Genomic DNA, 23,686 nt, shown 5'->3' with positions numbered 1-23,686 from the left:
ACACTTGAACCTGGAAACAAAGCCTGGGCTTGGGTGGGGCGAATGGATCCCATGCTTGGCTCATCACTTAATCAACATAAAGCATGTCTTAGGCTCGGACTAGGATAATGTGGCTTGGTGTTTATTTTCTTTCTTGCAATATTTTAAGGTGGATCATTTGAATGTTCCAGGCAATCTATATGTAGAGATTGACTTTATTGACTGTTATCTGGTTCTTCAATGTTAATCTTTTATGCTAATGATTTCAGTTAGGCAACGGAGTCCACAGGTGTTTGGCCTTGACGAGTTGAGCACAATTGGACTTTTAGCTTACCAGCCTAGTACTGATAACCAACATTTGAACCTCTCAGTCCCGTTAGTGTTCGCAGAGACAAAAGCTCCCCTCCTCAAAATTCCTATTTTCTTCCTCTTTCCGAAGACCTCGCTCCTCCATAAGCAAAAGCCTGTGTTTCTTCGCCTCAACCATCGACATTGAAAACCCCTTCATCTCCAAACATGCTTTATTCTCCCTCCAATCTTCTCTTTGCGGGGGTACATTCGCAGACGAAATAACGCGCCGATGGGGATCCACAAGAAACAGTGCAAGAATCTTCCTGTGTCCCGGCTTCGTCCGATCAGCCAGGGAAAATGGAGAGACGCGATGTTGCATAATATTCGGAAATGTGATCAGCCGGCCTTCTTTGCAGACCACACTTCCATCGAGTTGGGTAATGTTGGATGTATTCCTTCCGTCGACTTCGGGTGAGAACCCATAGATTACCTGCAAGAATTGGTGGAGGTCTTGCTCGTACTTGAGGGAGATGAAATCGTCTAAAGCTCGGTGACGGAAGGCCAGTGTGCTTTCTGTGATATTGGCGCTATCATAGTAGTATATTGCTGATGCGCAGATTCGTTCGTTCTGATTGAACTCAATAATCAGGAATAGAAAAAAAAAATAGTGACAGGGGGACACTGACCAATTGACCCTCTACATGCCAGGTGCCACCCTCATATTCGGGCTTATCGGGTGTGAGTTCGATGTTCGCTAGCTTCACAATCACCTGAAGTTTCCGGTTCTTGAAGTCCTCTTGCAGATTGATAGGATCGCGGTTCTTTAGCATATGTCGTTCATTGAACTCGCCTGGCTCAGGCTGTTTGATCGGTCTGGCAGACATCCAAAGCCAATACTCATCGTTGAACTCATCCTCGTCATCTGCTCCCTCCTTTGACTGCCTTGCTGGAGGTTCAGACGGTCCGTCGTACTCGACTTCTGTGAACTCAATTCTCTGCGTGTAGTAGTCATTGGCTGTCAGACTCATGTTCCAGAGGGGAATTGTTTGCGTAATAACTTCCTCAATCACTTGGTACAGCTTTCGATGCGTGATAGGATGGAGATTGTTGATGTAGGATAGAACCCGAGCACCGTTATTCTCTGTGAGCTCGACATCGCAAGGAAGCCACTGGAATCTCTGGCTTAATGCAACTGGGCTCCCGGAATATTCGCGTGGCAGAGATATTTTTAAATCTTCCTCCGACGGAACTGGTATGGCCTCGCCTTTGCCTATGCTATCCAGGCAGGTATCTAGATCAATAACTCGGTCGGGTAGGACACGAGTCCGACCATATACAACGGGGAATAACGAAGGATGCACTAAGTCAACAACTTTCTGATCAGAGCCCGGGTGATAGTCTTTGCTATCTTTGGGAATGTCTTGCAGAGAATGAACTGCGCTCTTCAAAGCCTGTTGGACTTGTTGTGAAATCGCAGTATCAGATTTTACCACGCCGATATCGAAGACTTGGACTATTCCTGTCTCTTGGTATATTCCCGACTTCCATTGTAATTCTTTTATGATCCAATCCATCATGTTTGGGGACATATCCAGGCCGCTTTGAGAGATTTCCTTGCGCCATTTGGAAACAATCTGCTCGTCAAAAACCTGGAGAGCGTTAGACAGGAATCAACAGAAACACGTCATTATAACACACTTTTCGGTCCCATGCAGGTTTATCGGTGATGGTATTCATCACTCGCATCATCAAGATTTCTCTTTGGGTAAGAATTTGCCTATAAATCAGTGAGTCCCGGAGTCTGGCACGATCGCGTGGACCCGTCGATACTTACTCCTGACAGCAGGCTGGGTCCAAAGCATTCCCAAATCCGTTCCTCCATGCTATTACCGACCCAACCCGAGGCTTGGAATTCATTAGCTTTCTTTCTTTCTTTCTTTCTTTCTTTTTTTAATATGTGATTGAAGGACGAAAGGCGTACTGCAGGAGGGAGATTCAAGGGGACATTGAAACCCGGCATCTCGAGTTGCGAGTTCGCGACCGAGGTAAGTTTAGAGCCATAAGACCGTTGACATAGCTTGGCCAGGGGATGCAGGCGCTGCATCGTGGGCGTGCGTGTTATTTATCTACTAGGTACTAGTATGTTCATAATCAGGGGAGATTTTTTGCTTAATGGGCAGTAGCCTAGCCGATAACAGCGGCTGTGATTAGAAAGGAAGACTAAAGCCACGCTAATCTGAATCAATATATCGATTATCGGAAAAAGGTATCCAGAAGATACTGATATTTTGATGTGAAAAGTAAAGCCGTAATGCAGGACTGGAGCAACATTGAATGGATTGATAGAGAAGAGGGGGGTAACTTGGATACATAATCTCTTGACTCTTGAGTCAAGTACTTGGAAGCTTTTGATTTACGCCGCGGCCCGCATGAATGTCGAGGGGAATGGCAGTAAAGGGCGGTAAACCAAGAGAGTCTGACTCCGATTGTGTCATGTGATAACCACCTGAGCACGTGAGGCACGTGAACTCCAGACTGAAGACTGGTCAACAGGCGCAAAATTGGCCCCGTTTCAAGTTGATTCTGAATATTGAAATATTATAACTTCCAAGGATTGCATTCTCAAAACTGTATCTTTGGACTGTTTGAACCAACAACGAAAGGCCAGATATCGTAGATTATCCGTTAGATTGCAACAACCATAAAAACTATATTAGTCTACAATGTTTCTACATATAATGGCAAGATGGAGCCTCTCCCAAAAACTGCCAGATAAAACTGTAGATGATTGTATGTATTGATATCATGTGAGGAGGATGGATTTATTAGAGTGTCGATACATATCTGAGCACTTGAGCTTCAATGTTAGTGGAATACATATATTAGCCTAGGAGACTTGAATTAATTATAGATATCTCTTCAAACTGCCTGCACATGAAGTTCAGTCATTGATATTCAAATGTTGTACCTTTTGCTAGCGCGTGCAGTAAACCCAGGTACTGCCGTACTTAGCAATGCCTCTGGGACTTGTCGACAGGTCAACCTATACAGACTCTGGAAGGCCATTCAGGTGAAGTTTATACGGTGGATCTTTAGCCCAATAGCCAATTACTAGCGTCTTGGTCTTCCGGTCAGACATCAAGCGTGGGGAATGGGTAGAACTGGATGGAGAAAGAGGTCCTTTGGCTTTCCGGTGGAGTCTCGGCCAGGATCTTTTCAGATAACTGGTAGCATGGTTACCATTGGCTAGGGCCCGATAGGCTCCACATTTGCACCGTCGGGTCACAGGACCATTCAAACTTCACAATGATTGAAATTAATTGACAGTAGTCGTACGGAGTATCCGTAGATGGAAGCTCCTGCCCCCTCTCAAAACCGACCAACATTTGAACGCGTGGTATTTAGCCTGATAGCCGAAAGAGCCATTGAAACCCCACTCACCAAGAAAAATGCTAGTGGGAGATTGATCGCACACCTGAAACAACGGCGCGCGGGGCCTTCAATTACAATCGTCCCATAAGTGCGGAAACCAGAAATTGGGATTGGTGGTCTGGTTCCCACCAACATGGATCATAGTTCCGGCCCCAACGTTCTTCCAAAATTCTCCTTTGGCTCCTTCACAGAAGTACAAAATCGCTGGATCTGGGCCCGGAGCTTGAGAGCCGATCGATATGCACGCTCTCCCGTGAGGCGATCAACACTTGGGAATGTGAAAAGTTGAGAATATTTGAATTTGGGAATTTGGGAATCTGGAATTCTTTTGGTAAAAAAAAATCCCGAATCAGAAATCATGAATCAAGGATGACCTCAAGTCTGGTGATCGGACTTTTGTGATTATGAATCCGTCCATTACAGGTTTTTATCCATTGAATTTTTAATCAATAATCGAGGAGTGTGATAGATCGGAAATTAATATGAAAGCCTCGACTTTTGGCGAGGAAAAGGTACTTTTGCGTACGGAGGTATATGTACTGAATATGTACTGAATACGGGTACATACCCAAGTGTTACCCGTGGACCCGTGGAATCAATACCGGTTGCTCCACCAGGAACATTGAAGTTGTATTATACTATTATACGATGGACAAGTTGTGTTGAGAAACCGTTACAGTGTTTTGTTTTATTTTATCTGAAATTATTTTACTCTTACAAATCATATGCAATTATTTGACAAAGTGTAGTATTTATTATGATATTATCAGCCCAAGACTGGACTAGAGATGCAAGAGGTGTGCCTCATGTGCATATCAAAATAGCAAAATACATAGCAAAATAGCAAAATTACCAAGTTACAGTAATCCTTCTTGGGTCTAGTCAGGGGCACCACTTGGTCTTCAGCCAATCCGCGCCACCGGGGAAGTGAAGTGCCGTTTTTAGGCCCAAACCCAGTGCGTGGAGATAAACAAAATCAGACAAAATTAAAGCGATACCGAGGAGTTGACCTGTGTGTGGATCCAATAACGACGCACTAGTATTAACTCTTTACTCTTACCCAAGCGAGTGTCCTCCCGTTTCCTCCCCACTGTTGCCCTTATTTCCCCCTCTTCGGTCTTTTAGTACGAGAGGAGAAGGTTCTCCGCGGGATCCAGAATGCCCAAAGAAGAAGAAAAGCTTGCTGCCCCCAACAACGGCTGTCAATCTTGGCCCGAAAAAAAGAATGCGAGCCAAAACCGCGCTAGACGAAGTTTGCTCCTTCTCGGCCCTTGGCCTCCGTTTGGATAGACCATCACTTCACCCTTGTCCGTGCTTCTGATATGATCTCATAGGTCCACCATCAGGGCTGGGATGAGATCCGGATTCTGGGTTCATGAGCATTGATCGATGATGCAACACTGGGTCGTTTCGGAAGAAAGAGAGAAAAATCAACACGAAAGTCCCCCCCCTCCCTCAAAAAATAGTGATAATAATCAAAAGAAGCAATGACTATGTGTCTCTCATACGGAGGATATGGGGAAAGAGGTTTCTTCACCGAAGGAAACTTCTCCATCCAGCTGACTTTTTTATTCCACTTTTCAGGCTTGTTCTCCCTTCAATTATGAGACCCGCCAGCTTACATAAAGTAGGATCCACGGCATGGGCGTCTGGCCAGCGTGGCACAGCATGTTAAATAGCTTGCTGACGTGCTGCACGACGCAGGAGACTCGGAGAAATAAGCTGCAGATTACATGGACTGGCTTGCAGGATGTGGCTGGGGGATCACGGCCCTGTAAGCCATTCATCTGATAGACGAATGACCGGGATGAGATGGCATTGTTCAAGTTTGCCGCCATGCAAGGGGAATGATATTTCAACCTATACTTCATGTATCATGTGCGTCGATGGAATATACATAGCGCGGCAGTTTTGTTAGGTTGAAAAAAAAAGATAAAAAAGATAAAAAAAAAGATCTATGTAAGAAAGAGGTGTCCACCGGTTGTACCGAATTTATTGGATTTGCGATCGTCTCTTCAAGTTACTTTTCTTTCTTGCACTCCGTACTCCATAGGAGATCTGGTCCAATCCAAGTTCCAGTGTTTGTGGAAAAGAAAGGGTTTCCCGTGTCCAGAGTGCCGGAGCACTAGTGGGTTTTTACATAGACCTTCCTCTTTCAAATGCAATACCCGAGTACCAAAGATCTTTGTATGAACCCGAGATTTGATCCAGTGATATATGATATCTTGGAAGGCGTTTAATCTGTGGGAAATATCAAATTAACTTTGTCAAAACAAGCCCGCCGGTATGGATCTCACTCTCCTTAATTCTGAAGATAAAACAATCGCAATCATTGGGCGTGACTGGGACACAGTGGCGTTCAGCCCCAGACTCCACATGCCGAAGAAACTTACACGGTACCGTATTTTATTATTTTAACCTGGAAAATCCCTGCAAGGGACCAAACGCAATCTGCCCTAGGTCAATTATTGTACGAGTAATTTTCCCACGAAATTTCCCCATTTTACCGTAATAAATCCACCCTTTCTCTTTCTCCATGTCTCGTCTCCAATGCATCCATGGATGCAGCTTCGGGTACCCCCCAATGTCAATTATGACAAGAAAACAAAAACAACCAAAGAAAATCGTCAACAAAAATCTATAAAAAAAAAAAATCTATAAACTGTGCACATCAAAATAGATCGACTATGTAAGAACAGTGGGACACTTGATCGTTGACGATCCCGGATCCAGAATTCAGATCCCTTTTCTTTTCTTTTCTTTTCCTTTTTTTTTTTTTTTTTAATAAATTTTTTTTTTTCGGGTTTCTTAGTGTCATACAGTCCAAATACAGAGCTTGGTACGGAGTATACACACTCTTTTTTCTCTCTCCCATTCTCAATCTCCAATCGCATTCCTCGACCTCATCCTGTCATATTATTTGACTTTTCTCCCCTTCTTTTTGATTTTTCTCCCTTTTACTTTTATCGTTCTTTATTCCACACGCTCGCTAACTATATCGTTAATTGTCTTCACAACTGGCACGCCCCCGATCATTTCCTGCACGTCGACTCCTATCCCATTCGTTTTCCTTGTGTGATCAATCAAACCAATTCGCCGACCACTTCGCCCCCTCAGCTATATTTGATTGGTGCTCCAAGCCCCTTGGCCCTGCCATTGATCCACCGAACGCGAATAAATCAACCGCGGGTGCCATCCTTTATACTCACTCATTTCCCCCTTGGGAATAAGCAGCTCTTTACTTTTACCAACTTGACCTGGCGCTTAATGGTCATGCCGCTCTTTTTAATACGTGGATAAGCCTTGCCTTGTGAGTATCGAGAGACAAGAAGAGCGCACTTCTCCATAAAACCATAGAGACTAATAAGCTCTGCCAGTCGCTAGTCACTCGTTACCTCCAATCCGTTAAACCAACATTGTGTAAACTATACTCGCTCCTTTCCCACCCGCTATAAATACCCCTACGAATCGATCCGATGATGAACCGATTCCGCAAGAATAAGAAGGCCAAGGAGGTCAAGGACACCTTGGACGAATTGGAGAATGGTCCCTCTCAATCCCCATTCAGCCTGAAGCTGTCCAAGAAGAAGGAGTTTGCCGAAGAACAAGCTAAGCTAGACCTCCTAGCAGACGCCCTGCCGCCATCAGATGACTTCCGCACCAGTTTGCTCATGCCAAAGCTTTCGGCTCGATTCAGCATGCTCAGAGAACAAGATGATCCAGCCTCCAAGATCGGCAAAGCTAGTGACGACAGCGTCTTATTCCCCAAGCGAGCTTCACGATTGAACCTTTTTGGACACAGCCCGGCAATGCTTACAGATATTGACGAAGTTTCCTCAAATGACGGCAGTCGACCTTCACTCGCCTTGGGCAGAACCGACTCCTATGCATCTGGTGGTGACGGAGGCTATGGTACCGACGACGATCGATCACATAATGGGAGCATGATGAGCCGAGCTCGTCGAGCTGAAGGAAACAATTTGTTTGGTGGTCGTCAGAAAGTGTTTCGCATCCCGGTCCGATCTCCAGGAGGATCATCGCCTGTCGTTGAGAGCCCCTTAGGAATGGGAATGGGAAAGGCAGTCTATGACCATGATTTGAACATGTCTGCTTTCCAACGGATGAGATTGCAAGAGAAACAAGAAAGAGAGGCGGCGGCAGCAGCAGCAGCAGCAGCAGCAGAAGAAGAAGAAGCAACTGCTGCTCAAGAACTTGTTCCACCGGACTCTGACGATACTCCTTCTATTTCATCCGCAAACCGAACCACATTTTCATCAACAGCATCTGGCCCCACAGCGAACGCACGATCCTCAACTGCAGCAACTTCGATTGACGAGTCCCAACTAATTGCATCTCACCTGCAGCCGCAAGGCGCATCGCACACCGCTCCAGTCCCGGAATTCCAAATGGACGCCCGGCCACAGTCCGGTATGTCAAACCCTAGAACTGGCTCGGTTCGATCCCGCCGCCTGTATGGCCAGGGCTTGACACAGAACGTGCAAAATCAACAAAACTCGACCTTGCATCGATTGGAAAGCCTCAGCCGACACCGATCTGGCACCCCGGATATTCTCCCTTTGAACCGCAACTACTCTAGGAGTGCATCCAACCTTCGCGATCGGCTGCAGAAACTTGCTATCGCTGAACCAGGTGCCCCTCCGCCGACCAGCCCTCCTTCATCGGCAACTTCCCCCAAGCAGCAAGCCTACATGGAGATGTCTTCTCGGGAGCGACTTTCTCCTACCGCACCATCTTTCGGCGCCCCTCCGTTGAGCCCACCTACAAGCGAAACCGAGGATACCCACTCCTTGCTGGCTGCAGCGCTCAACCCAGAAGATCACGGCAAGGCAACTGCAATGGGTCTGTTCAACAGACCAGCTACTGGCTTTGATGAGCAGCAGTTTGTGCGCCGCCAACTCCAGCTGCACCAGGGCCGAGACACCCCTCCCCCCGACGCCCTTCGTCGCCTCGTGCACTGCCGCACGATCAGCCAGGCCGGCTCCGCGGACTTTCCAAGTCTAGCTACCGCTCCAGAGCCGAGTCAGCCTCCTCCCACTACAGCAGTGACGCGCATCACGGGATGGAGAGTGTAGAAGCCTCTCCCCGCATACCTGGTGGCAGAACCTTTTATGCTGCCTCCACTACAAGTGACTCCGGCGACGAAGGAGAAGATCGTCACTCATACGAAGTGTCTTCAGTGACAACTGCAGCCACGGATTACGGTGGCTCTCTGTACCACCCCAGTGTCTTGTCCAAGCCCCCTCCTACAGAGGAGCATCTTGAAACTTTGCCCGAAGTACGATACTCAGATCTTGGTGATCTGAAACCAATTGAAGAGAACGAATTTCCAGAGGAGAGCTTGCCCTCTGACATGGCTACTTCTATGATCATTGAACGCCCAGATTCCCCAACAATCCAGTCATCTGGATTCCCAATGGATGGCATCCGGTCACACCTGCGCTGTGCGAGTGACAAGTCTTCGATTTTCCGTCCCCCATCTCCAACACTGCCCATAGGTGATGTATTCTCAAAAAAGCTCGAGCCCCAGGTGTCCGTTGTTGAGGTGCAGCCAAGCCCTACGGTTGAAGATCAACTTAATGTGGATACCGTGGCCGAGTTGACTGAACCGGAATCTTCGAGCACCCGGGATTCATTCAGACAATCTGCAGAGATGGCAACTAGCCGTGGTAGCGAGGACTCCTCCTCATCGGGAGCTATCCCTGACAACATTCCGTCTTGGAAGGAAGAGCTGGCATATCACCACCATCGAGAGGGAAGTACCGAGACTCAAAGAGAACGAGATGAATTTGCTAGAGAAATTGCCGAGCGACGTCGGAAAATCCAAGAAAAACTCCGAAGTGTTGCAGACAGCGAAAGTCGCTCGAGCAGTCCCACTCCTGGTCGCCAGACTCCCGACCTTCATATCAAGGCCGGCAATGCTTTCTCCCTTTTGAAGCACAAGTCAAGCAAGCAGGCGGTTTCGAAGAACGATTTATATGGTTACAGTTCTTCCACCCCTTCCCTTGTTCCGGAAGACATGGCGCGTGAGGAGCGGCCGTCTCTCTTCAGCCGCCACTCCAACAACAGTGCTCCGCAGGTCTCAGAGCGGTCCCTCAGATCTCGCATGCCGACTCTCAGCCGCAGCGCATCTCGAGAGTCAAGCCGTAGCCGTGGCACTTCCCCGCAGCCTGGTTACCGGGCTCCAAGAGATCGCTCGAACTCTGATGCCTCTGGCCGGTCTAAGAGCCGGACCCGATACCGCGAACGAGATGATCTTGAAACTGTGGATGAAGGCACTGTAATCGCCCACGAGAACTTTGTTGTCCCTGATAACTTTGAGCCACCAGTCCTTGCATCTGGTACTAGCTCGACCCGTCCATCAATGGAGGCTCCTGAACCTGCTGCTTTTGACCGATCTGCTTCTGCTGCATCAGGAAGATACCGCAGTGCTAGCCGGTCGGGTACCCCGAGCTTCCAGTACGAGCGACCGTTTCAGTTCAACCAGGCATCTAACTCACCTTCGATCATTGGTGCTCCACCCCGAGCATGCCCTGCGACTCCTGCCTACTCGGCTAATGCCACCCCTCCACTGAATGAGATCGCCTTGGAACAATCTCAAACATCGAGTCTGGCTTCTGCCAGCTCTCAAAGCCTACCCCAACGAGGCTTGGGTAGTAATATGCTACAGAAGCGCCCGGTGAACAAGAAGTTCATTTCCGAGCCGACCTTTGTCTCCTGCACCTCTAACGTTCCTACAGTTGGTCTTCCAAGTGGACCAGCTCCGACTACTACTACTCCACCACTACCACCAATGAATCCTCGACGTCGCCGAGGCACACAAACCATTCTGTCTGCCTTCAAGGTTGAATCTCGTGTTTCATCTCCTGCACCCAGCATTCATGATGAGCACAGTGTCTTTCCAGATGACGAGAAGCGTCCTCGATCACGCAGTCGGCTTCGCCAAAAGTCGATTGAGGAAGGTGACTGCTTCCGTTATGAGACCATGGCCAGCCCTGTCCCGGATATTCCACAATACCCTCCTCCTGCTGTTCCCGCTGTCCCTGTTGATGGTGGCATGTTCTAATTTACTCAGAGCCGTTCTTTGTATTGATCTTTCTTTTTGTCCGTCTGTCTTGGCATCAAAGCACATATCCTATCACTCTCCTTCCCTCATCTGCAGACCCATTGGTCCAATTTCCTTGACTCTTTTTTTTTCACGACCTTTATACCACCTGGTGCATTTCTCAGCGTCTATTTTTTCATATACAGTCTTTTTGTGTCCTTTTTTGTTTAACATATCCAGAGCAGAGGTGTAACCAGGTTTGATGGACTACTGAATGCTACATGTTTGTGGGAAATGAATTGAGCTGTTAATTATCAATAAAAACTTCAATTATTTCATTGTACCAAAACGTGTACACGTTACTAGCCAAATAAGGCCCACAGGCCCTAGTACTCTGTTCAATCTCATGTCACGTGAAAGAAACTTACCTTAGAACCAACTTACCGATTTTGTTCCAAGAATCTGGATGACATGGACCAGCAATTTATGGATAAAACATATCTTAATCAATGCAAGATACCAGCTAGACCTCAGTATAATCAATTTTCAAGACTAACGCTCAATTCAGTAACAGTAAAGACCGGAACATTGAATCGAGACTTCAGTGCGTCGGTGGGAAAATTGCAGCGCGTCGCCTCAAGCATTATGGGTAGAGCAGTATGCCAATCGGGTTAGACCAAGAGATTATTATATAAGATAACCACTTTTTATCTGACCGCCTGCCTCTTTCTCTTTCTTCTCTTCTTTCCCCCACGCACCCGATAAATCCACGCACTGTATCTTATATATATCCACCTCGATTCCGATCACGGCTCCAGCTGCCTCACGCATACAAGCAGAACCCAGGAGAATAGACAACTTATTACACGCTGGATATACAGCAGATTTGACCATTTCCAACCGTTACTTCGTCAAGACTGGACATCACCTTCTCATGAGAATTCAAATGCGGAACCTGAATTTGGTATGTTCAGATTGGTGCCCGTGATATCAGGAAGACCAATACTAACAAATTACAATATATATAAATCTATAGATGAGGAGTCTAACTGCTACACATTTGGTAGAGATGGCAATGAGTATGGCATGATACCTGTTTTGGGGGGGGGGGGGGAGTCGAGAACAATATCTGGATTTAGCGAGAGTGAGAAAAAGAAGCACTCGAGGCAAATATCAAGCTTGAGAAGAACGAGGAGAAGCAGAATGGAGAAGGTGGTGATGAAGAAGATCAGGCTTGTGACCGCGCCATTGACGCTCTTACATTCACTTTTCTTCCTTTCCGTCTACTCTCCTCCCACCACTCCATTTCTTCCCTCCCCAAAGTGCCTCACCCCTTTAACAACGAAATGATTGAGAAGGCTCCTGTGTTTTCTCCTGCGCCATATTCATCACCATATTCTCCATTCTCTTTTGCAGCCCCAACTTTCATCACAGCTCACTCTCCCCCAAAACCACCCTCACCTTGTACATCCCACCAACCCTCCTCATCTTTAAAATGCAGTCGACCTCCCGGGGACCAAGATGACGAAGAGCAAGAAGGGCAAGAAGGGAATGAAGATACAGAAGGCGATGAGAGAACAGCGTAGGATGAACGCTGCTGCCGCTACCAACCCCGTCCCGTCCTCTACAGAAGAGGACAGAAACCAACCGCCAGGCCCCACCTTCGAGGCATGTTGCTATGATGATTTGTTTGCTCCTTTTATCATTATCTTATTAACATAGTCATACCTTACAGACTACTTCAACAGCCTGTACTACCCCTGTTGAAGTTGCAGTCACTGGCGAGGTGGCGAAGAACATCGAAGAAGAGACCCTCTCGGCTCTTCTAGTTCCGGAATCCACCTTTGAGGTATGTCTGGCTGAGATTGCTGTCAGTATTTTATCGTTCGTTCAATTCACTGACTTGCTTCTGTTTAAGGCCACCGAGGCAGCTTCTAGTGTCGAGGTCGCGGTCACTGGTGAAGATACGGACGCCGTTAAGCTGGAGATGCCGCATTCACTTCAAGCACGATCACCTCTCATCTTCGAGGTTTGTTAACCTTCACTTATTTAATAACTCCATCCTTTGCTCGTTTGTTGACTTTCTGTTCACAGACCACCACAGCTCATCTCGCTGAGGTCGCGGTCACTGGTGATGTGCTCACTGTGCGGGAGAATGCGGCATCTTCCCTCTCCCCTCAACCCACTCCCACCACCAGCAAGGTGTGTTTTGCTTCTCTTCTTACTTTATGCGTGAATTGAGACTAACATATTCTTTTCGCAGCCTGTTGAAGCAGTGGTTACCTATGCCGACTTCGACCTCGGGATGTGTCCAGAGTATCCCCCATACTGGAACATCCGCCGCCATGGTAGTTCACAATACCAGAACGCATGGCTCCATGAGGACGGTCGTTTGGAACCTGTCGACGTGGCAACTTTGGAGCGAGACCACACTATTGCGTATTGTCTCTTCTACCCGTATTGCACACAACACCACGGCAGCAAAAACTGTTGGTGTCCGGAGTGTGCGGGCAGTCTCCGATTCTGTTGTTGCTATCACTATTCCCGATACTGCAGCTACCCTTACCCGCCTGTGCCAGTTCCCATGGAACCAGGGTGGCTAGAGTTGTGGCGTCGCCAGCAATGGAATCTGGGGGCTGAGGACCGTGAACCTGGGGCCGAAGCACAGGTTTCCGTTTCTGAGAGGATGGCAGCCGTGCCAAGCGCCCTGAAGGCTGAGAATATGGTGGGAGACACGGAGCCCACCCCGGTGCTGGAGAGCGTGGAAGCTGATGTGCAGCCCACCCCGAAGCCCGAGATAGTGGCGGATATGGAGAGTACCGCCCCGGAGCTGACAACGCCGGCGGAAGACTCACGGAAGAAGAAGGGAAAGAAGAAAAATACCAAGAACAAGCCGGATAAGGAGTCTTCGTCTACACCGGCACCCGTCCAAAATCCTGTTCCGCACGGGGAATTCCCCCGCGTTACGAAGACTCCGGCCTTAGAAGTGCCCATTCCCATAGAAGTGGCCACTCCCATGCTCCTGGAGCGTGTCGAGTTGCGTCGACCCACAAGTGGTGCCTCTGGGTGCCTCTCTGAGCCACCCGGTGATTTTGACTTGGACTCGAAATTTCTCTCGCCGTTTGTCTCGACCCGACGGGCCCCGAGCCATGTCCGCCGTCTATCATGGCCTCTGACACGGCTCAAAATCAATGAAAACTACTCATATGTACGAGATGTTGAGACGTGGAGGATGAGGTTACGGATGAGAGAGGATCATGGAGGGTTGAACCCCCTTCCTGGAAATAGGGGTGCAAAAAAAAAAAGCGCCGCGTGCTTGATCACCGTGTGCTGACTCCTGAGCGAGTAGCAGGTTGAAACCCTGCAGAAAAATGAATCGCGTTTGTGCCCGCCCAAGATTTGTTCAACTCCTTGCTTTTTTAATTGCATAGCTGAGTCTGTAGAACTAAATGATAGGCCTTTTTAGACCACAGAAAACTGTATCTTGTAGCCTTTGTAGCCTTTAATCATCAATGCCTGCATAGTGGTAAATTGGTATTCGGTGACCTGTTGTTGATAGTTCCAACTTCTGGGTATGAACTTCTCTTTTGAAATCTCTTGCGCTTGCGGGCAACAAGGGACCTCGCAGTTTTCAAAGTGCCATCATGTAAACCCATCTCACTTTCATCATTTCTTTCTGATTCGCCATCCTCTGCTGGGTTGACTGATGTCTTTGCAGGAATCTTGCAATCTAAGAAATTATTATGGTTTGGTGCGTTTGGATTCTCATGATTGATGAATGAGAATGTTTCCGGCTTAGCAATACATTCTGCCTACAGACCCCTGCATTTGAATTTTGGGTAATGCATTTTCATCATTATTCATCACCTACTTCACCCAACAAAATCAATTCAACCTGCTCATTAAACAGATCTCACCTATGGATTTCAACAGTCTTTATTCAAGCCTTCTACCGTCCACACGTGACAAGATCGTGTAAGCGGCGACAGACGCTGGAAAGGTTGCGCTCGAATACAGCAAGCTACTGATTGAAGACCCCGCAAAGATCGTACAGGCAGCGACAGACGCTGGAAAGGTTACGCTCGAGTACAGCAAGCCACTGATTGAAGACCCCGCAAAGGTCGTGCAGGCAGCGACAGAGGCTGGAAAGGTTGCGTTCGAGTACAGCATGCCAGCATTTGAAAAATCAGCAAATATAACGGCTCAGGCAAGTTAATTCCTGTCAACAACCATCAAATTTGGAAAGCTTCAGTGCATATAGCTGATGGATTTGACACAGGCCATCGCATGGGCGGTCGGAAACAAACTTCAAGCTGCCTGTATAGTTGCAGGTGTTGCGGTCGTTGGTGCCCCCGGTCTCGCGAGTGCACCTCTTCTGGCAATGGCTGGAGTTACACCTGCTGGTATTCAAGCTGGTATGTCAAGAACACCCGGTTTTCCTCAATTTCTACAGAGGAGTTACTCGCTTGCTCACGATATACAGGTTCTGTTGTCGCTATAGCTCAGAGTGCAGGTGCTGGAGGTGCCGGTCTCGCTATTGTTAATGCAGTTGTGCAGGTGGCGGGTGGTATGACGGTGGGAAGAACAATGATTTGGGCTTTCATGCCTGACGAGACTGACGAGACTGCTGAGACTGCTGAGACTGCTGAGACTGCTGAGACTGCTGAGACTGCTGAGACTGCTGAGACTGCTGAGACTGCTGAGACTGCTGAGACTGCTGAGACTGCTGAGACTGATAGGATGACTTATGTGACTAGCATGACTTGGGGTTTATGAATTCATACTCTAATTCATACTCTAATTGGATTGACTGAGAATGTTACCTTTTACTTATGGACTGCGTCCTATTTTCAAATACTACTGTAGTCCATGCTATGGATGACGTGCAAAGTTTGTATGCCCTCGCCTAGTAGTACGTCTGTATGACCGCCTCAAAGGCTCAAACTTACTACTTCCTGGTAAACACCATAGCAAAATATCATTCACCAAAACAGCTTCATCAAAAAACTTCATTATGGGCTCGCAAATTTCCTCTATAAGTGATTGTATTTCGGGAATAAACAGAGCTGTGAAATCGGGTATCGCGCGTTTAAGGCTTGCACTTGAAAAAATTCCAAGTCTGATAGACCAGGCAAGTAATTTCATTTTCCTTTACATCAAAAAGCTCCGAGTCCACTTTCACTCATTTAATTTCTTACAGATCATCGAATGGGCCACCAAAAACCCGCGTCAAGCTACCCGCGTGGTTGTAGTCACTACTATAGGAGTGATAATCTGTGTTTCCCCCGGTCTTGTGACGGGCCCCATTCTCGCAACTTTAGGCTTTGCACCTGGCGGGATTAAAGCGGGTAAGCAAAAGCCCACACATTATGCCTCAAGTCAAACTACAGTTCATTTATTGACAAGATAGTACAGTTTCCACTGCCGCATTGATTCATAGCGGGATAGGAAATATCGCTGCTGGAAGTCTGATGGCTATATCTCAAAGTGCTGGCGCTGGAGGTGCCGGTCTCGCTGTTTTAAATACAGCTGTACAGGTAGTGGGTGGTATGACGGCCGTGGGCGTAATTGTTGGAGTTTGCCATGTCTGATACGACCTTTGGGGGTAATGGGTTCATACTCAAGTTGGATTGACAAGGTTTCCTTTTTAGCTTATGGACTAAGTCATTTTTATGAGTCAATGAAGTTTGGTACATGATTTTGATGCTATGTTCAAATCTAGAGAACTTTCTTCGTCCCCCCAAGGTATCATCGGTCGTTTCTATATACAGTCGTATCCTTATCTATAGAGAAGCTGTTTACTGCTTATCGGGGAAGCCGAAGTTGACACCGAACGGAGGGTATACGAAACGCTGGAAGGAGTTGCTAGCGGCCAGGGAATCGGTGTACTTCTGGATAGTGGCGACATCCTCGGCGTCTAGTGTAATCAAGTCGGTGCGGTTGGCCTCGATGCGGGAAGGAGTGACGGACTTGGCAAGGACCGAAGAGCCACGAGAGCCTAGGAATAAACTGATTAGAACACTGCAGTCCGAGCTAGGAGTGGTGGGAATGGGAATGGCTTACTGTGCCAGCTCAGCAGGACAGTAGCAGGAGTAACACCCCGCTTCTCGGCTACGGCCACAATCGGCTCAGCAGTGAAGAGTGGGCTACCGGTGCTACCCAGAGGGCTGTAAGCGGTGATGTGGATGCCCTTTTGCTTGCAGAAGTCGACAATCTCCTGTTGGGGCAGAGAGGGGTGGTTCTCGATCTGGTTGACGGCGGGGACGATAGTGGCCTGAGGGAGGAGCTCCTCGAGGTACTGAAGGCTGTAGTTGGAAACACCGATGGCTCTAACCTTACCAGTGCCGACAAGCTTCTCCATGCTCTTCCAGGTGGTCACATGAGAATGACTGTGATCAATATCACGCGATCCATCTGGAAGCTTGGGGAAGATGGGGTGGGTTCCTTTGCGATTTGTTAGAGTGTCTGAAGCTCAAATTTGAAATTGCATTTGTCAAATACTACTCACCCTTGGGGTTCATTGCCAATGGCCAGTGCACCAGGTACAAGTCCAGGTAGTTCAGACCCAAGTTCTTCAGACTCTCTTCCAGACCCTCCTCGACGCGAGCGTGGAAAGAGCACCAGAGCTTGGTAGTGACAAACAGCTCCTCGCGCTTCACAATGCCTGCGTCAATAGCCTCCTTAATACCCTGGCCAACCTCATGTTCATTGCCATAGCAAAGAGCAGTATCAATGTGGCGGTAGCCGACCTTGATAGCGTGACTCACGGCACGGGCGACTTCACCAGGGGCAGATTGCCATGTTCCCAGACCCAGAGCGGGGATCTCAGCACCGGTGTTGAGCTTAAAGCGGAGGTCTGCAGCAGCCATTGTGTAGTCTTGGTTTATTTTGATTCCTTGATAGTTTGCAGGAGAAAAGAAGAGAAGGAGTAGAAAGAAAAAATGGACAGAAAGGCAGAGAGAAGTAGTTTTCTCGTTGTAAAGATAGACCGAGTGGTGCCCCCCACGTAGAATCCCACGCGGGGTTAACAAACCATGCAAACACGACCACTTTGCCCCCGCTATTCCTCCGTCCCAAGCCCATCAGTGGACTGTGGCATTCACCATTGCCGACACCCCCGCGTTTTTCCCATCAATCAAGAGTCGACCTGATTTCTTGGGATTTTTGGTACGTTTTAAAGGACTTCGATCGAGTGGTCAATCTGCAGACTGCTAAGATCAGACCGAGAATCAAGTTCAATCAACTGCTTGGATCGGGACTCGGTGGCTAGAATGATACAGTGCTTACAGTATTTACTGTAACTATTTACTGTATTTACTTACTAAGCACTGTAGCACAAAGTCCGGAAACCAGAATCCAGGATGCTGACTAAGTGGCCCCAGTACTTGGCAATCCAACGGTCGTTGAACGCACTGAACGCACTGAACGCACGTTCGTCCCAGTTCTTCTTCCACCTGACATCATTTCCCCACGATGCTGACCCAACGCCAATTATGATTCGCCCTTGGCATTCATCATGTCCCCTGGACAAGTGGAGTCTCCCCAAGCTCTTACATAGGGCTTTGTCGGCACGGATTCTGGAATCCGTGCTTTTGGCTCCCACAAGGCCTACATGCACAAACCATGTCTGCAAATCTGCAAATCATGGGGCAATCTCTGGGGAAGTGTTTCTGTAAAGAGCAGTTTTCTCCGTACGCTCGGAAATCTAGACGCGATTTATTGGGTTAGCCGTGGCGATAATTCTATATATGGATCTCAACTGCCCCAGCTTCTAGTATGCCCTACACTTTACAGATAAAATCAAAAATAACACCACTTGCATTTTTTCAATATTCAACCAACTGAGTAACTGAAGGGAGAAAATTTGTGTATCTTTATCATTACACCACGAGACCTACGCCCTTGCAAAAAAAAAAATCCTCCCCATCCTAGTAGTCCTCAGCGTTGGGACTACTTCACATATCCATAAAAATGGCACCAGTCGCTATTGAGAATAGCCCACCTCCTGTGGTCAACAAGCGGGATGGCCAGGCCCTGGAGGACATGTCCGATGCTATCGATGAGGTCAACGTCCTCAAAGCCAACATGAAGAAGGAGCAGGAGGCCAAGGAGGCTCAAGAGAAGGGTCTCTACGAGGAGTCCGAGTTCGACAAGGAAAAAGACAAGGCCGGGTTCCGCCAGTACGAAGACGCTTGCGACCGCGTCAAGAACTTCTACAAGGAGCAACACACCAAGCAGACCGTCGCCTACAACCTCAAGGCCCGCCACGAATTCGAGACCCAGACCCGTGCCGAAATGACTATCTGGGAGGCCATGGAGAAACTCAACACCCTCATCGACGAGTCAGACCCTGACACTAGCCTGTCACAGATTGAGCACCTCCTTCAGTCCGCTGAGGCTATCCGTCGCGATGGCAAGCCTCGTTGGATGCAACTGACTGGTCTGATCCACGACCTGGGCAAGCTGCTCTTCTTTTACAATGCCCAGGGCCAGTGGGATGTGGTTGGTGATACCTTCCCCGTCGGCTGTGCCTTTGATGACCGCATCGTCTACGGTCGTGACTCCTTCAAGGATAACGAAGACTTTGAACACAAGGTCTACGATACAAAGTTCGGTATCTACAGCCCGGGCTGTGGTCTCGATAAGGTCATGCTCTCATGGGGTCACGATGAGTACCTCTACCACATCGCCAAAGAGCAGTCTACTTTGCCCGATGAGGCTCTTGCCATGATTCGTTATCACTCTTTCTACCCCTGGCACAGCGCTGGGGCCTATCACGAGTTGATGGATGATCATGATAAGGAGATGTTGCGTGCTGTCAAGGCTTTCAACCCTTATGACTTGTACAGCAAGAGCGATGGCATCCCCAGTGCCGAGGAGTTGAAGCCTTACTATATGGAGCTCATTAATGAGTACTTCCCCAACAAGGTGGTTCGTTGGTAAAAATCTATATTTTGGATGGACAGTGGCAATTTAGTCATTTCCATTTTCTTTGCTGTTATTTTTCTATTTTTTTTTGTCAAGCTTTCATGAGATTCCCATTCATTTCCTTTGCTATTTCCACGATGAAGCGTTTCCTACATACTTTACATGCACGAACATGAATGAATAAATAAGTATAGAATCTGGCAAATGCTGGATGTCTCTTATTCCAATGATAAGTTTCAATCTTCGATCATTTAATGCACATGGATATGGGCAGACGGAAAATGCAGGTACTAGGTACTAGTAGGTAAGTCCTTTCGATGTCAGAAGCTCAAATATCCAGATGTCCAGTAAGTACCTACATGTGTACCTTATGTAGTACATACTACTACACTGTACATAGGTACATGTAGCTAGTAGGTAGATTGATATCAATTGATTAGTGCACTCAAGTGCTGTGATATACACATGCATGTGTGCTACTACCTACTGAGTGTGGCCCTTAAAATGTTTACTTAAAGAACCCAATTCCCGGTGGCCATATAATCATATGTAGACTTGGAATTGAAACTTGACTCTCAAGGAAATCTAATAAATTTATAAAACGCAGCGATGTCGCCGAGCTTTCTAGCCTAATGCCTTCTATGCAACTCATAATAACCAATATAGTATAGGCACGCTCACGTATCAAACCTACAGGCGAGAATTTTCCACCTGATTGCCATTCTCGTCAAAAAAGATCTTTTGTCCAGAAATCATAGCCTTTTGCAACGCGGCGCCAATCCGAACAGCCTGCACAGCATCGCTTAGCTTCAAAGGCAACACCTGATCCTCCAACACAGCAACAGTAAACTCATTAGCCTCTTTAACAAATGCAAGCTCAAATCGATCCCAGTACGTCTGGGGAATCTCCCTTCGAACACCTTGATCATCAGAGAGCTGCACAAGGTTCATCTGTGGAACAGCATTGACTGCAACCTTGCCCTTGGTTCCAATGATTTCAGTCGTATCCTCTTGTCCAGCAGCCATCATGCGACTAGCATAGAAGTAGGCAATCTTGCCATCGTGAAACTCGACCAAACCCACGGCGTTATCGCGGTCGTTGTGTTTGCGGAGATCGGGCTCGACGGCTGTGATACCAATCGCTGAGACGGACTTGACTTTACTATCGGAGCCAAAGAACCATAGTGCGAGATCGATATCGTGGATTGAGCAGTCGACGAAGATACCACCACTGTATTGGGCGTAGGCGACGAAGAAGCCGGATGGGTCGAGCTTGTCACAGGTTTGGCTGCGGAGGACAGAAGGGGTACCGATTTGGCCGGTTGTCATCTTATGGTGAGCATCTCGGTAGGAGAGATCGAAACGACGAGAAAATCCGCACATGACTTTGAGATGAGGCTTCTTATTGGCGGCGTCAACGACTGATTGGGACTAAAGATGGATATTTGTTAGCTATGAAGGGCTCCGGCTGTTTTGATAGTGCTAGTAGTAGTTGTTGTGGTTGGTACACTACTACTTACCACTTCGGCACTGGTAGATAGTGGCTTCTCGCAGAGAACATGTTTCTCGGCATCAATTGCTTTAATTGCTTGTTCGGCGTGGACAGCTGTTGCCGATGCCACTACCACTGCTTGGAGACCTTCTTGCTTGAGCATCTCATCATAGTCCAAGTAAAGGCGTACACCAAATGGCTCGAGGTGCTTCTTGGCCCATTCTATCTCCACGGGGTCGGGCGAACTGGCAGCGACTAGTTCGGCGCGGGGAGTTCGTTCAAGGAAGTTCAAGGCATGACGCTTTCCCATGCGACCGAGACCGGCGCAACCGACTTTGAGTCTTTGGCTCATTATGGAAATCAGGAGTATGTGAGTGAAGTAATTATTATGTACGAGAAAGTGGAAAGGGAACTCGATTTAAAATGGTAAATGCGGAGGCCAAAACCCGAAAAAAGCGGAGAAAACGGAAGGGAAAAGTGGGAACTTTCAGCCATCCCCGGAATTCCTGTTTCGCGGGGTCCGGAAAGTGACTTCCTTCTATTGACAATCCCCGAGATTGAAGAAAAGATGTACAGATGGGAATGTGATAGATAATAATAAAAAAATATTAAAAAATATTAAAAAAAACACACGCTAAATTCACCATCATGCAGTATCGGTCTTCTTTGCTCGAAGAGTCTTGCGTTTCTCAATCTCAACGGGATCGACGAAACCGTCTCCACGCAGCCAAGCCAATCCCTTTCGCAGACCACCACCTTCAATTGCGTTGGGATTCGCCTCCAGGACTGAACCCATTAGTGCCCATGACATGACAAAGAGCGCCAGCTCACTGCCACGCCCGCCTTTCCACAATTTACGCTTAATGCCAGTCTTCCATGCCGAGTCCAGAGATCCACGGAGGAAATGAGTGAACAAAGCACGGCTGTTACCCAGGGGGAAAAAGGGGAGACCGCTCAATGCACCACTGAGGAAGAAGCGTTTGGTAGGGAGCGTGCTTCGGGGAAGTGTGTTGTTGAACAGACACACACTACCCCAGGCGGTTCCAATGGCGACGGAAAGAACGGCTGTTAACGTGATGATCTTCTTAGACAGGGTATTGATAGATGTAATAGGCTGTTGGATGATATTCTTCATTTCGGGAATACTCATCGCCAAGGTGAGGGCAGCGAGGAACCGAGCGAGCCGGGGTACCGAAAGCAAAATATGATGCAAAAATGCAGTACTGCAATTAGGCAGGCTTGGGTGAAGAAGTGCACATGATAAATGTGTGATCGAAGGATGCGCAGGTCCAGTGATTGGAGACAAAGACTTGACCGCTGCAGGTAATGTATTAGGGTCTGTCGGATGAAGGATTGGCGATACAAAAGCCCTAAATAGACGAAGAAATCAGTACACGTCTTATTTGAACGCTGCATGGTGTAGACCTAATTGCAACTCACGGCCAACGCAGATCTGCAATAGATGCGAGCGAATCCACAATCTCTTCCTTCTCGGGCCAAGAAACATTGGCAGGGAGGGACTCCGGTCGGCTTTGAATGTAACTTGGAGAAAACCTCAGAACAACCTGGCCGAACCACTAGGGAGGGGAAAGAGTTAGCAGTAACTCATAGCATACTAGGCTACTGAGGGAAGGGAAATGACAAACCCCCGGCACGGTCTCACGATCAAACACAAATGCATGGAGAAGCTGTCCACACGAGACTGGCATCAGCAGCCAGCTACCGAACCACCACGGGCGCCCATCCATCCACCCCTTTGATGCTAACGCATCAAACAGGAATTCCAAGCTGCGCGTAGAGGTCCAAATGGCAGCTGTCAAGCGAAGCTGGTCCTGCGGAGCCACCCCTAACGCGAACCCCGCTAGACTGGCTCCGATGGCAGGCGCATATTTTGACGTCAATGCGCGCGAGATGCGCGGGTTCCGCTCTCGGAAAGAAAGAGCATCGTCGGTGCCTAGATTTGCCCGTAGTCTCACGAGAAAGCGGTAGAGGAGACGGTGGAGGAGAAGTAGGAGAGATATAGAGAAGGAGAGGCGGAAGTTTGGGGAGCGGAGAATGGGGGTGCGAGACTTTTGTCTAGGAAAAATTAGTACGTTAGATATTTATAATGAGTGTCAAGTGCAAATAGAATACCATACTTTGATCCATCACCTTTGACGCGGCTTATAATCTCATCCACCAGCTTCAACGCGACGTTCGAGCCAACAAATACACGTAGCGTGGCACGGACAGCTGCCAAGGTATGTCGATTCCGTGAAAATGTAGCTGGATCATCGCGGAGAGATGAAGGTAGTTTGTTCTTCAGGGCTGGCGCGCGTTTGGCAGCAATATCGTAGAGGACTCGATACTCTTTCGCGCTGAGACAAAGGCGGACGGCCTTGCGTACGGTCGGGTTGACGTCTTTCCCATCTGAATGCTCATTGTCAGGCACGGGGACCGTTGGAGAAGGACCCGGGGCTGACATTACGGGGTTAGTCATAGATCCCAAGTCAGTCCAGGAA

The 23,686-nt window shown here is 48.0% G+C and overlaps 9 protein-coding genes across 9 annotated transcripts; 4 read left to right on the top strand and 5 right to left on the bottom strand.

The window, feature by feature from the left end:
• Window positions 1–355: 355 nt before the first annotated feature.
• Window positions 356–2,016, bottom strand: N7466_001733 (DUF4246 domain-containing protein; the record flags this gene model as incomplete). The annotated part of the gene is made up of 3 exons (XM_057161131.1): window positions 356–898; window positions 957–1,919; window positions 1,969–2,016. The coding sequence occupies 3 exons, from the start codon at window positions 2,014–2,016 to the stop codon at window positions 356–358; spliced, it is 1,554 nt and encodes a 517-aa protein (XP_057024416.1).
• Window positions 2,017–2,047: 31 nt separating this feature from the next.
• On the bottom strand, window positions 2,048–2,374 carry N7466_001732 (uncharacterized protein; the record flags this gene model as incomplete). The annotated part of the gene is made up of 2 exons (XM_057161130.1): window positions 2,048–2,206; window positions 2,252–2,374. 2 exons carry the CDS (start codon window positions 2,372–2,374, stop codon window positions 2,048–2,050), a joined length of 282 nt encoding a protein of 93 aa, XP_057024415.1.
• A 4,804-nt stretch (window positions 2,375–7,178) lies between these two features.
• N7466_001731 (uncharacterized protein) lies at window positions 7,179–10,786 on the top strand (the record flags this gene model as incomplete). Its single annotated transcript, XM_057161129.1, has 2 exons — window positions 7,179–8,791; window positions 8,851–10,786. The coding sequence occupies 2 exons, from the start codon at window positions 7,179–7,181 to the stop codon at window positions 10,784–10,786; spliced, it is 3,549 nt and encodes a 1,182-aa protein (XP_057024414.1).
• Window positions 10,787–14,684: 3,898 nt separating this feature from the next.
• On the top strand, window positions 14,685–14,981 carry N7466_001730 (uncharacterized protein; the record flags this gene model as incomplete). The annotated part of the gene is made up of 2 exons (XM_057161128.1): window positions 14,685–14,727; window positions 14,755–14,981. 2 exons carry the CDS (start codon window positions 14,685–14,687, stop codon window positions 14,979–14,981), a joined length of 270 nt encoding a protein of 89 aa, XP_057024413.1.
• A 48-nt stretch (window positions 14,982–15,029) lies between these two features.
• N7466_001729 (uncharacterized protein) lies at window positions 15,030–16,356 on the top strand (the record flags this gene model as incomplete). Its single annotated transcript, XM_057161127.1, has 3 exons — window positions 15,030–15,180; window positions 16,000–16,113; window positions 16,181–16,356. 3 exons carry the CDS (start codon window positions 15,030–15,032, stop codon window positions 16,354–16,356), a joined length of 441 nt encoding a protein of 146 aa, XP_057024412.1.
• A 207-nt stretch (window positions 16,357–16,563) lies between these two features.
• Window positions 16,564–17,634, bottom strand: N7466_001728 (putative glycerol dehydrogenase; the record flags this gene model as incomplete). Its single annotated transcript, XM_057161126.1, has 3 exons — window positions 16,564–16,763; window positions 16,829–17,209; window positions 17,274–17,634. The coding sequence occupies 3 exons, from the start codon at window positions 17,632–17,634 to the stop codon at window positions 16,564–16,566; spliced, it is 942 nt and encodes a 313-aa protein (XP_057024411.1).
• A 1,102-nt stretch (window positions 17,635–18,736) lies between these two features.
• N7466_001727 (inositol oxygenase) lies at window positions 18,737–19,708 on the top strand (the record flags this gene model as incomplete). The annotated part of the gene is made up of 1 exon (XM_057161125.1): window positions 18,737–19,708. One exon carries the CDS (start codon window positions 18,737–18,739, stop codon window positions 19,706–19,708), a length of 972 nt encoding a protein of 323 aa, XP_057024410.1.
• Window positions 19,709–20,383: 675 nt separating this feature from the next.
• On the bottom strand, window positions 20,384–21,537 carry N7466_001726 (putative NAD binding Rossmann fold oxidoreductase; the record flags this gene model as incomplete). The annotated part of the gene is made up of 2 exons (XM_057161124.1): window positions 20,384–21,124; window positions 21,214–21,537. 2 exons carry the CDS (start codon window positions 21,535–21,537, stop codon window positions 20,384–20,386), a joined length of 1,065 nt encoding a protein of 354 aa, XP_057024409.1.
• A 294-nt stretch (window positions 21,538–21,831) lies between these two features.
• Window positions 21,832–23,649, bottom strand: N7466_001725 (uncharacterized protein; the record flags this gene model as incomplete). Its single annotated transcript, XM_057161123.1, has 4 exons — window positions 21,832–22,555; window positions 22,626–22,762; window positions 22,832–23,261; window positions 23,324–23,649. 4 exons carry the CDS (start codon window positions 23,647–23,649, stop codon window positions 21,832–21,834), a joined length of 1,617 nt encoding a protein of 538 aa, XP_057024408.1.
• Window positions 23,650–23,686: the final 37 nt, after the last annotated feature.

This window comes from Penicillium verhagenii (assembly GCF_028828195.1).
Source record: "Penicillium verhagenii strain IBT 33310 chromosome Unknown utg000003l_segment0_segment0, whole genome shotgun sequence".
NCBI lineage: Eukaryota > Fungi > Ascomycota > Eurotiomycetes > Eurotiales > Aspergillaceae > Penicillium > Penicillium verhagenii.
The sequence above is the reverse complement of the archived record's forward strand: the minus strand, read 5'-3'. Positions and strand labels throughout refer to the sequence as shown.